Genomic DNA, 13,463 nt, shown 5'->3' with positions numbered 1-13,463 from the left:
GAAGCCAGGTTGGTTTTATTCAGGTTTCCAATGCACCATATTATTCCCCACTCTTTTCCCTACACTTTTCAACATAATCTCCGTTCAATGCGCCGGCCTTACGCCACTTTATTGGGAGGGCCTGTATGCCCACATGTTACCACTCTACTGGTCGACGTCGCAGCCAACGTCTTGCTGCATCAATAACCTCCCCATAATCCACGTACTGCTTCCTGAAGAATGTAACCTTCAAATGGTTCAAATGGCTCTGAGCACTGTGGGACTTAACTTCTGAGGTCATCAGTCCCCTAGAATTAGAACTACTTAAACCCAACTAACCTAAGAACATAACACACATCCATGCCCGAGGCGGGATTCGAACCTGCGACCGTGAGCGGTTACAGACTGTAGCGCCTAGAACCGCTCGACCACTCCGGCCGGCATGCATCCTTCATTGAGCCAAACAGCTGGAAGTCAGAATTTGTGTGATCCGAGCTGTAGGTTGGATGCGGAAGAACAGTCCAACGAAGTTTTGTGAGCGCTTCTCGGTTGAGCAGACTTGTGTGAGGCCTTGCGTTGTTAGGGAGAAGGAAAAGTTCGTTTTTGTTTATACGGTAACGAACACTCTGAAGGCGTTTTAGTTTCCTTTGGTAGTTTCCGGTTCAAAGTGACGAACCCATGTTTCATCACTAGCTATGATGTTCCACAAAAAGTAGTCACGATCAGCCTCGCTAGCATTTCCGCACAGACGGTCCTTCGTTGCTATTATAGTCTTCTGTTAGGCGGCGAGGAACTCAGCAGACACACACTTTTGGGCATCCCAATTGATGGACGAATGTGTCAACACTGTCAACAGAGGTATCTAGTTGAGCAGCGACGTGTTTGATTGTGATCAGTTGATCAGTTCGAATGAGAATGTCCGCACTTTCCAAAATTGCAGGAGTCACAACTGCGCGAGACCTGAAGGCACGTGGAAGATCGCACAGGTTTGCACGACCATGTTGCGATAATGACAGATGGTTCTCCGAACGACTCACCATGCTTTTGTTCACTGCCAGGTCTCCTAGACCTTCTGCAAGCACCAATGAATATCTGCGATGCTCTCGTTTTCCGACATAAGAAACTTAATAACAGCTCTCTCTTTGGAACTCACCTCCGTTAGACACGCCATTTTGAAGGCCACGTACGGTGCCGCCATCTATCGTGGCTTCATGAAACTATAGGGGCTGAAGCGGGAATATTCCACGATGTCCCACAAAAAAATTCTTCCTTTTTTCAACCAAAATTGTCCGAGCAAAAAAAAGTGTTGCCCTCCGTACTGAACGCCGCTCGTCCATAACTGCAGGGGGTACTCCATTTCTTGTGGACACGTTGGACAATCCGCGTTGATACACAGACAAATCGGATAATGACATTCAGTCACGCCTAAAAGTAGACCTATCTTTCTGCGCTGATTTCATACAAGGGACTGCCACTTGATTGCCATGACTTATCCCAGCTGTGAAGAGTAACACGACCGACTAGTACCAGTCCTGCACCACCTACATCGTTCCGAAGCGGCCAGTCTGGTCTTCTTAGAGGGTGAGTAGTGTTCTGTCTGGTGAGCTTATCAGAGTCACCTTACACAGGTGCCACGCGCACGTTCTAAAATAGGATAAGAGCTTCCTATACTTATACGACTATGACATTTTACTTGCTAAACGGCAAGTGCTGTGCAATGGCGTCGATCATACCTGACGTTTTGCCAACAATACCTTATGTCCATCTACATCGATACTCTGCAAATCACATTTAAGTGCCTGGCAGAGGGTTCATCGAACCACCTTCAGAATTGAAATGATAATTAAATGGACACCCTAGCTGCAAACAGGTGCTGATGTACTTTATTGGGGACATGTTGAAAATGTGTGCCCCGACCGAGACTCGAACCCGAGATCTCCTGCTTACATGGCAGACGCTCTATCCTTCTGAGCCACCGAGGGCACCAAGGATAGAGCGCCTGCAGGGACTTATCCCTTGCACGCTCCCCGTGAGACCTACATACCCACATGTCCACACCACTACATTCGTAGTGCGCCTAATAAATGATAAAGTACATCAACGCCTGTTTGCAGCTAGGGTGTCCATTTAATTTTCATTTCATTTCTAGCAAAGCAGCAAAGCTGCAGGGTCATCTGCCGGCCGCGGTGGTCTCGCGGTTCTAGGCGCGCAGTCCGGAACCGCGCGACTGCTACGGTCGCAGGTTCGAATCCTGCCTCGGGCATGGATGTGTGTGATGTCCTTAGGTTAGTTACGTTTAAGTAGTTCTAAGTTCTAGGGGACTGATGACCACACCTGTTAAGTCCCATAGTGCTCAGAGCCATTTGAACCATCTGCAGGGTCATCTACGGTAACTGTTCTTTCGGGAACAAATACTACCGTCATATATACCTTCACAATTCTCTATCATTCCAATATCGTATAGCGCGCCGAAAGAATGAACACTTATATCTTTACGTACGAGCTCTGACTTCCCTTATTTTATCTTAGTGATCGTTCCTCCCTATGTAAGTCTGTGTCAACAAAATATTTTCGTATACGGAGGAGAAAGTTGGTGATTGGAATTTCGTGAGAAGATTCCGTGGCAACGAAAAACGCCTTTCTTTTAATGATGTCCACCCCAAATCCTGTATGATTTCTGTGACACTCTCTCCCATATTTCGCGATAATACAAAACGTGCTGCCTTTCGTTGAACTTTTTCGATGTACTCCGTCAGTCCTATCTGGTAAGGATCCCACACCGCGCAGCAGTATTCTAAAAGATGACGGACAAGCGTGGTGTAGGCAGCCTCCTTAGTAAGTCTGTTACATTTTCTAAGTGTCCTGCCAATAAAACGCAGTCTTTGGTTAGTGTGTTCTATGGGAAGTAACAGAACAGATATGATATCAGTCATGATATCAGTCATCCGGTAGAGTAGGTTTGAGTTCCACCATTATATCGGCTAGAACATAGCTACCAGTATTGCTGTTTTTCCGAGTAAATAGCTTCCAAGTATACAGCGCATAGTTTTATAAACGTTGTGTAAGGCCTGGTTGGCTCTCTTTAAGTAGAGTATCGTGGTATTACATCCCACCATTACTGAATAATCAATTAAAACTACAGTCTTCCATGACATGTCCAGCACCATAAAGTCACAATGGAGGCAATCATGGCATCTTACTGTGCCCATGGCTGACACCCAACCAGTTTTGCACCGTGGCATTCCCGACCAGAGCCTCCCCCATTGTTTCGGCTTCCTTTGACCGTTGGAAAAGACAGGTCTAAAATATTTGTGGTCAGGAAACACCACGTTTACGTCGCGTGTTGCAAAGCCCACAGTCGGGAAGCACGCGGCACCATACAATCTGTTAAGTATGATTTTACTTTTGTTACTGAATAAAAAAGCAAAACGACGAAAGTTAAGAAGAAATTCTGGGTGGATCAATTTTTTTTTTTTGAGTCAACAGTCTTCTGACTGGGTTGATGCGGGCCGCCACGAATTCCTCTCCTGTGCCAACCTCTTCATCTCAGAGTAGTACTTGCAACCGACGTCCTCAAATATTTGCTCGACGTATTCCAATCTCTTTCTCTACAGTTTCTCTACAGTTCCCTCTTGACACCATGGAGGTTACTCCGGCATGTCTTAACAGATGTCCTACCATCCTGTCCCACCTTATTGTCAATGTTTTCCGTACATTCCTCTCCTCGCCGATTCTCCGGAGAATCTCCTCATTCCTTATCAGTCCACCTAATTTTCAACATTCTTCTGTAGCACCACATCTCAAATTCTTCGATTCTCTTCTTTTCAGGTTTTTCCATCGTCTATGTTTCACTGCCTTACAATGCTGTGCTCCAAACGTACATTCTCAGGAATTTCTTCCTCAAGTTAAGGCTTATGATACTAGTGGACTTCTCTTGGCCAGGAACACCCTTCTTCCAGCGCTAGTCTGCTTTTGATGTCCTCCTTGTTCTCTCCGTCATGGGTTATTTTGCTGCCTATGCAGCAGAATGTCTTAACTTAATCTATTTCGCGATCACCTGTTGTGATGTTACATTTTTCAGTATTTCAAATTTCTGCTACTTCTCATTACTTTCGTCTTTATTCGATTTACTCTCAGTCCATATTCTGTGCTTATTAGACTGTTCATTCCATTCGGCAGATCACGTAATTCTTCTTCACTTTCACTCAGGATAGCAATGACATCAGCGAATCGTATCACTGATATCCTTTCAACTTGATTTTTAATTCCACTCCTCAACCTTTCTTTTGTGTCCGTCATTGCTTCTTTGATGTACAGATTGAACAGTTGTGGCGAACGATTACATACCTGTCTTACACCCTTTTTAATCCGAGCACTTCGTTCTTGGTTCCCACTCTAATTTTTCCTATCCGTCTGTCCCCACAGCTTATCCCTGTTTTTCTCAGAATTTCGAACACTTTGCACTATTTAACAGTGTTGAACGCCTTGTACAGGTCGACAAATCCTATGACCGTGTCTTGATTTTTCTTCAGTCTTGATCCACCGTAGCGTCAGGATTGCCTCTCTGCTGCCTTTACCTTTCCTAAAGCCAAACTGATCATCATCCAACAGATCCTCAATTTTCGTTTCCATTCCTGTATATTATTCTTGTAAGCAACTTGGATGCATGAGCTGTCCTCGCACTTGACGGCTCTTGCTGTCTTCGGTTCAAATGGCTCTGAGCACTATGGGACTTAACTTCTGAGGTCATAAGTCCCCTAGAACTTAAAAGTACTTAAGCCTAACTAACCTACGGACGTCACACACATCCATGCCCAAGGCAGGATTCGAACCTGCGACTGAAGCGGCCGCGCGGTTCCAGACTGAAGCGCCTAGAACCGCTCGGCCACTCCGGCCGGCCGCTATCTTCGGAATTGTGTGTATGTTTTTCCGGATGTGAGAAGGTATATCGCCAGATTCATACATTGTATACAACACCGCCAACGATTGTAGTGCCAACAGTAAAATTCGGAGATGGTGGTGTTATGGTGTGGTCGTGTTTTTCATGGAGAGAGCTTGCACCACTTGTTGTTTTGCTTGGCACTATCACAGCACAGACCTACATTGACGTTTTAAGCACTTTCTTGCTTTCCGCTGTTGAAGAGCAATTCGGGGATGGCGATTGCATCTTTTTTACCCTTCACCCAATCATTTCAGATATTCCGGTAGAATGGTATCAATCCCTACTGCCTTATTCGATCTTAAGTCTTCCAAAGCTCTTTTCAATTTTGATTCTAATACTGGATCTCCTTTTCTTCTCCATGGACTCCTGTTTCCAAGTCCATCACGTCACACAGACGCCTTCAGTGTACTCTTTCCATCTATCTGCTCTCTCCTCTGAAACTAACAGTGTAATTACCATTGCAATACCAATGTTACCACCCTTGCTTCTGATTTCATCAAAGGTTGTTTTGACTTTTCTATATGCTGGGTCAGTCCTTCTGTTGTGACAGTCACAGATACTGCATTTCGCAATAGTAGCCGTTATCTATACGCAGTTTACGTAACTCTACATTTTTGTATTTCTATTCATTTTTTACGAATTTGACATCTACTACTTCATTCATTTTATTCATACTCCATAAATAGGAATACACAGCTAACTTATAACCACTTGCATTAAGACTCTGGAGATCGAGCAACTTACATTGGCGCTGGTGAAGGCGCCGACGACGTACGGTACTGCGATTCCCGTTAAGTTGGCGAACATGTTGACGATCCCGACGATGGTCCCCGCGTAGTTGGGCGCGATGGCGGACATGCTCATGGAGGGGCCGGCACCGTTGGTGGAGATGCAGAAGCCGTTGATGGCGAGCAGCGCGATGATGACGCCCGTGTTGCAGCCGACCACCGAAACCACCAGAAGCGTCGCCGCGGGCACCAGCGTTCCTGTACGTCAACACGGCAGTCACGCCTGGCTCCCAGCTCACCCACAGAGGTGAAATGTGACAGTTCTCTATCAGTGTATACAGGGCTATTACAAATGATTGAAGCGATTTCATAAATTCACTGTAGCTCCATTCATTGACATATGGTTACGACACACTACAGATACGTAGAAAAACTCATAAAGTTTTGTTCGGCTGAAGCCGCACTTCAGGTTTCTGCCGTCAGAGCGCTCGAGAGCGCAGTGAGACAATGGCGACAGGAGCCGAGAAAGCGTATGTCGTGCTTGAAATGCACTCACATCAGTCAGTCATAACAGTGCAACGACACTTCAGGACGAAGTTCAACAAAGATCCACCAACTGCTAACTCCATTCGGCGATGGTATGCGCAGTTTAAAGCTTCTGGATGCCTCTGTAAGGGGAAATCAACGGGTCGGCCTGCAGTGAGCGAAGAAACGGTTGAACGCGTGCGGGCAAGTTTCACGCGTAGCCCGCGGAAGTCGACGAATAAAGCAAGCAGGGAGCTAAACGTACCACAGCCGACGGTTTTACGGAAAAGGCTAAAGCAGAAGCCTTACCGTTTACAATTGCTACAAGCCCAGACGCCCGATGACAAAGTCAAACGCTTTGAATTTTCGGCGCGGTTGCAACAGCTCATGGAAGAGGATGTGTTCAGTGCGAAACTTGTTTTCAGTGATGAAGCAACATTTTTTCTTAATGGTGAAGTGAACAGACACAATGTGCGAATCTGGGCGGTGGAGAATCCTTACGCATTCGTGCAGCAAATTCGCAATTCACCAAAAGTTAACGTGTTTTGTGCAATCTCACGGTTTAAAGTTTACGGCCCCTTTTTCTTCTGCGAAAAAAACGTTACAGGACACGTGTATCTGGACATGCTGTAAAATTGGCTCATGCCACAACTGGAGACCGACAGCGCCGACTTCATCTTTCAACAGGATGGTGCTGCACCGCACTTCCATCATGATGTTCGGCAGTTCTTAAACAGGAGATTGGAAAACCGATGGATCGGTCGTGGTGGAGATCATGATCAGCAATTCATGTCATGGCCGCCACGCTCTCCCGACTTAACCCCATGCGATTTCTTTCTGTGGGGTTATGTGAAAGATTCAGTGTTTAAACCTCCTCTACCAAGAAACGTGCCAGAACTGCGAGCTCGCATCAACGATGCTTTCGAACTCATTGATGGGGACATGCTGCGCCGAGTGTGGGAGGAACGTGATTATCGGCTTGATGTCTGCCGAATCACTAAAGGAGCACATATCGAACATTTGTGAATGCCTAAAAAAACTTTTTGAGTTTTTGTATGTGTGTGCAAAGCATTGTGAAAATATCTCAAATAATAAAGTTATTGTAGAGCTGTGAAATCGCTTCAATCATTTGTAATAACTCTGTACACTATGTGATCAAAAGTATCCGGACACCCACAAGAACATACGGTTTTCGCATTAGGTGCATTGTGCTGCCACCTACTGTCAGGTACTCCATATCAGCGACCTCAGTACTCGTTAGACATAGTGAGAGAGCAGAATAGGGCTCTGCTCGGAACTCAGACTTCGAACGTGGTCAGGTTATTGGGTGTCACTTGTGTCACACGTCTGTACGCGAGATTTCCACACTGTCAGGTATCCCTACGTCCACTGTTTCCGATGTGGTAGTGAAGTGGAAACGTGAAGGGACACGTACAGCACAAAATCGTACAGGCCGACCTCGTCTGTTGACTGACAGAGATCACTGACAGTTGAAGAGGGTCGTAATGTGTAATAGGCTGACATCCATCCAGACCATCACATAGGAATTCCAGACTGCATCAGGATCCACTGCAAGCACTTTGGCAGTTATGTGAGAGGTGAAAAAACTTGGATTTCATGGTCGAGCGGCTGTTCAAAAGCCACACATCAAGCTGGTAAACGCCAAACGACGCCTTGCTTGGTATAAAGAGCGTAAACACTGGACGATTGAACAGTGCAGTGACGAATCACGGTACACAATTTGGCGATCCGATGGCAGGGTGTAGGTATGGCGAATGCCCGGTGAACGTCATCTGCCAGTGTGTGTAGTGCTAACATAAAATTCGGAGGAGGTAGTGTTATGATGCGGTCGTGTTTTTCATGGAGGGGGCTTGCACCACTAGTTACTTTGCGTGGCACTATCACAGCACAGATCTACATTGACGTTTTAAGCACCATCTTGCTTCCCACTGTTGAACAGATATTCGGGGATGACGACTGCATCTTTCAACACGATCGAGCATCTGTTCATAATGCACGGCCTATGGTGGAGTGGTTACACAACAATAACATCCCTGCAATGGAGTGGCCTGCGCAGAGTCCTGATCTGAATCCTACAGAACACCTCTGAGATGTTTTGGAACGTCGAAATCATGCCGGGCCTCACCGAACGACATCGATATCTCTCCTCAGTGCAGCACTCCCTGAAGAATGGGCTGCCATTCCCCAAGAAACCTTCCAGCACCTGTTTAAACGTATGCCTGCGGCAGTGGAAGCTGTCATCAAGGCTACCGGTGGGCCAACACCATATTGAATTCCAGCATTACCGATGGAGGGCGCCACTAACTTGTAAGTCATTTTCAACCAGGTGTCCGGACACTTTTGATCACATAGTGTATCAGTCTGCTTACACTTTGTTTCATCAAACATTCAAGACTGCGTAAAACTATGATTTGTGAATAACCTAGGAAAACTAGAATTTAGCTTCCATTCTGCAGTGGGCTAGTTTTGAAATTTTGCTCCACACTGAAACTGTGTACCGAAGCGGAACCGGACCTTGCGGTAATGCTCATAGGGACAGAGCATCCACGATGGATCGAATAGCCACTCACCCTTCGAACTTCATTTCTGCCAGTACCTTTCGACATCTGCAAGAAAGTTTGACAAGAACTGCATACTCTGGTGTGAAGGTTCGTTCAGGAAACCCCCCTAAGGCTGTTGCTAAAGGCCCCTGCAAAAAAGCATGATTTTACTAACACATATTCCTTCCCAATGTATGGGATCCGACTAGTGATGTATGTTTTGGTCGGCCAATTAAATAACGAAGGATCCGGGTACCGGGTGAACTGTAAAATTGTTGCTACCGACCAAGTTCGTTGGTTCAGTTGACCAGCGCTACTGTCGGTACCTCAGAAGAATCTCAGCCCCATAATTACTGCCAGTGGTAGGTCGGGGAGAGAGGAACATCTTTGCCTCTCGTTCACTGTCCCTTCCGAGACATTGCGCGATTCGTTTCCACATTCCTGTTGGCGCTCCCCGAGGTCCGATAAGTCACTGCGAGTGTAAATCCAGCCTGACGTCACGTCTGGATACCAGGACCGACAAATCGTGCCTTCTCTAGGGCCATAAGTGCTGTATATTTTTTCTGAAGTGCTAGTACAGCAAGTGCAACTATTCTCAAACGTGCAGTGCAGGCTGTAATTATCGTGCAGCAGCGAAACGTGGAAGATATTCTAATGCGGTAATGCGGAACCGAATTATTCTGGCAAAAAAGTACCAATTTTGGGCATCAGGTGCAAATCTGGCGCTGTGAATGCAACTAGGCCGCAACTAAGTCGATCCTTCCCCGAATCGAACACGCCCGGCTGGTTAATGACGAGGGCCAGTGTGTCGGGCAGCTAGGGTGCGGTTTTTAGACAGTTGCCCACGTCCGACTAGGCGAATACCGGCTTGGTACCCACGTCCTGCCTCAGTTACACGATTTCCAAACATTTCGAAAACGTTCACTCATTTTCACGTGTGTTAACACTAGACGCAGACGTATGACATATAAAAATTTTGCCCCAGTGGACAACTGGGGAGAGGTGGACGATGGAAAAGTGATGGGCATGGGGGGGGGGGGGGCGGAATGGGTGATGACAGAAAGGTCATACAACCATCCTCTAACACTAATTTTGCCAAATCCAGATTAATATACCGACCCTGTGAAGACACAGAATAACGTCAGGAAGAAGGAGGAAAGAAGACTGACAGTACGTTTTAGATGCCTAATCCACAAGGTACGGTTAGTGTGAAGAAATACTGAGTAAGTAGACGCATGAAAATCATTAAACTGAATGCAACATCAAAGTGACTTACCTAATCCGTTTACTATACGAAGACCGTTGATCTTGGATATGTACCCTTTTCGGAGGACGTAGTCGATAAGCCAGCCACTGAACAGAACTCCGACACTGCCGGTGATTTGAGGAATGGCAGAGATGAGTCCGTTCTGCACAGTATGCAAGCATATTCCAGGCTACTCCGAAGTCTCTTAGAGATCCAGCGTTCTAAAACTACAGTAAATAATTTTCTAATTGTTGTGTGTATTACCGCCTCAACGATAGCAATGTAGTCTGTCTCTAGATACAGTGTATACTGTGTAACATTTGTTTCCAAAATTTTACAGCTACAATGTTACTGCTGGCATATGGTTTATTGTATAATACTTTTAGAAATTGCTGTTTCATGTCCTACATTTCGTACTTGACGCAAAACACACCTCAGTGAATTTGTCACGTGTAGTATTGTAGTCATTAGGTATCTTTCTCTAAAAGTTTTCCAAAACATCTTCCATATTGACGGCTCTTAGTTGGCAGAGAAGATAGTACTGAACACCACGAATAAAAAGTTAACACCAACTTTTGATCTGCTTGTCAAAGGTTACTGAGGTTCAATTGTTTGAGTGTAACCGTAACCAGGTTACCGTTTATTCCTTGTCCTATATGGCACACACCAAAAAAATTGAGGACTTACTATTTCACTTGATCTTTGACAACACTGTTCTTTTAAATTTGAGCATTTCACGGGAAAAAATGTTTTTTTTAACCGTTAGTGATGCAGGTAATAGTTACATAGTCCTAAAAGCAAATATCGTGTGCCTCTGTGCGATAGAGATATTACCTGTTTGTAACTTTCATACGTCTCCAGCTACGAATGTACTGCGCAGTTTTTCTCATACTGTACATTTTATATTGCCGTGAGGTAACAAAAATACAGAGTATGTTGATATGATTGACATGAGCGATTAAGACTGAAACTTGGAAAGTGTTTATTTTTCTAGAATGACGTCACGAGTAACTTGTAAGTAAGAGGATTTTTTACGTAGCCTTCTAGGATCGCATTTTTTTTTTCTCGTATGACCGGCTCCGGATTTAAAAACCAACCGTCATTTCTGTTTAAGAAAAGACAGACTTTCTTAACTGCAGAAGCTTACTAAGTTGCAATGATATTCCAATTTACAAAAATAATCGTTCCTAGCCTTGTTAGACCGAGGCCGCGTACGCTTACAATTCTATATTTTATCTTATGTGCTATTTTTATTTCGGAACTACGTCATTTTCAAGACAATCAATTTTTGCAATTCCATGTTATAAATATAACTTATAAATGACAGAAATTACGTCGCTTACATACCAATTTATAAGTTCGGAAGAAGCAATAGGGGCAACGACTAACGAAATACATGAAAGCACTCCTGGTCGTTCGTGTGAGAATACGAGACTCAGAATGACTGCGCTTGAAAAAGGGATGAGGGCAAAACTACATCAATACATAAAAAAATATAAACAACCAGAAGCGGACATGACCTCACTTAAACAATTTATAAAGGCTTTGGTCCCCTTCCTCAAGAAATTAATGGGTTTCTTCTTTTCTTTTTCTTCTTCTTCTTCTTCTTCTTCTCTTTCCCCTTCCTTTTCTTCCTCAGTGTTCAACCCGTACTTTTACGTGCAGTAAACATTTTCCAACATATTCGACTTTCCGTTAGTCTCCTCACCTCGGTGTAGCTTCTACAAGCTTTTTTTTCCCTTTATTCTGTTATTAATGTACGAGGGGTTGCGACCGAACCGCTGAATCTTTCCATCAGTAAATGGGGTATGTTCTCCACTGACTCGGTTGTTTTAACCCCCTCCACTGACGGAATGACCCACTTCCTAATTCCGTATGTATAAAACCAATACGGACTTGTAGCTGTCACGCCTTTGCGCTTACTGCTACGTATTTTAACTGTAAATAGCTCAGTCCCAATGGTAAGAGGCAGTAGTGAATTCACGTAGTTAATATTTGAATCCAGCACAGCTGCCACAAGCTCAGCTCACTTTTACTCCACTCCTACCCTCGCCATTGCACCACATTAACTAGGTGCTACGTGGACCTTGCTAAATTCACTTGCGTATACATTTTTGACCGTTACTCGCCAGTATTTACCTAATGATTAGTACACTCCTAACCGGACTATTTCCCTAAGAGCTGTGATGATTGAACGGGTTCGATCCACGGCCTACAGTGCCCTACAGTTCACACGGTAACACTGCCTACCTGACCCACTTAACTTGGTAGTGAGCTTATGTATCCAATCACCACTGCTAGCAGCAGTGGATAATCCTATCAGCACGACGAGAGCAGCAGACTTACCGTCGAATCCTCCTGAAAATACTTATAACTACGGTCGCCAGCTCTGAAGGAGCAAAAGAATAAATCAATTTTTGGCTCGTTTCAAAGTGAAATGGCTTGAGTTGAATTTAAACTTAATTCTGAATATTACTATTTCTGATCATTCTAGATGATTCTACAAAGCAAATACTCTCTCAATTTCTGTGAGTTGGCTTGGTAATTACTACCAAGACAGTTTATGCAACTTCGGTTAACAAAATTCTATCCTTCAACTTATTTAGTGATTTTGGATATTACTCTTTGGACCATTGATACAGAATTAGTTAAGTGACTTTACTTGAAAGATTGCTCAGAAAAATTTAAGTAACTGTAAATAGGCGACTCATTCTGGTGTGACCATTGCTCTTTTCAACATTCTTATACGCTAAAGTATTCTACAACCAAAAGAATTGTAAATGAAAGAGGCGATGGTGGCCTCAGTCTGATTTCACTATACTATGTTTGAGGTTACTACACTTTACAATGAACAACATGCGTCGTAATTTTACTCATTACTATATTCTGTCCTCTGCACTTGCATAAAAGAAAACTGGTATTCTCCTTTTACATGTATACAAAGTTCGACTTAACAATTGCAAGCAGTCTTGCCTTGGGTAGACGTGCCGGTGCTGGTGGTGAGATGCATGTGGCTAACGCAGCTCTTCACGCCTCATGCCCTTAATGGCGGCTGGAACTACGAGCTGTAGCACTCGTATAAGCTACTGCACGTCCGCCATAAAATCTGGGCACAGGAACTCTTACAATCAGCCCCAGTGGCATAGAGGCGGCTTCAACAACCATTCGTCGCGTTTTACTCCAAAAACGGCGACGATATTCGCCTCTTCGCTGTTGCACAATCACTTTTGCGTGAGCACAGTTACGCACGTCCGATCACGTCAACACTCCCCAGGCCATTCCATTGTTCAGTCTCTGTGTCTCCAGCTACCCCTAGCTACGCTCGTATCACCAAGAGTGGGGGCGTTCCCCTACCACCTTTTTACCGAAATCATTTAGTATTTAAGAATATTTATATTTACTACCCTGGAGTTCATACCAGTCATAATAATTTACTACTAGCTCTTTACAACATTAAATTATACAGTAATAACTTATAATTA

The 13,463-nt window shown here is 44.6% G+C and overlaps 1 protein-coding gene across 1 annotated transcript in view; it reads right to left on the bottom strand.

Annotated features, from left to right (window-relative positions):
• LOC126176712 (sialin-like) overlaps positions 1-13,463 on the bottom strand; it is a 130,007-nt gene that overhangs the window by 23,551 nt on the left and 92,993 nt on the right. Inside the window, exons 7-8 of the mRNA XM_049923878.1 lie at positions 10,012-10,144; positions 5,666-5,907 (exon numbers count right to left, since the gene is read on the bottom strand). Of these exons, the coding sequence (XP_049779835.1) occupies positions 5,666-5,907; positions 10,012-10,144 (375 nt within the window). The remainder of the gene's footprint in view (positions 1-5,665; positions 5,908-10,011; positions 10,145-13,463) is intronic.

The sequence above is a fragment of the Schistocerca cancellata genome, chromosome 3 (assembly GCF_023864275.1).
Source record: "Schistocerca cancellata isolate TAMUIC-IGC-003103 chromosome 3, iqSchCanc2.1, whole genome shotgun sequence".
Taxonomy (NCBI): Eukaryota; Metazoa; Arthropoda; class Insecta; order Orthoptera; family Acrididae; genus Schistocerca; species Schistocerca cancellata.
This window is presented reverse-complemented; position numbering and strand designations above follow the sequence as displayed.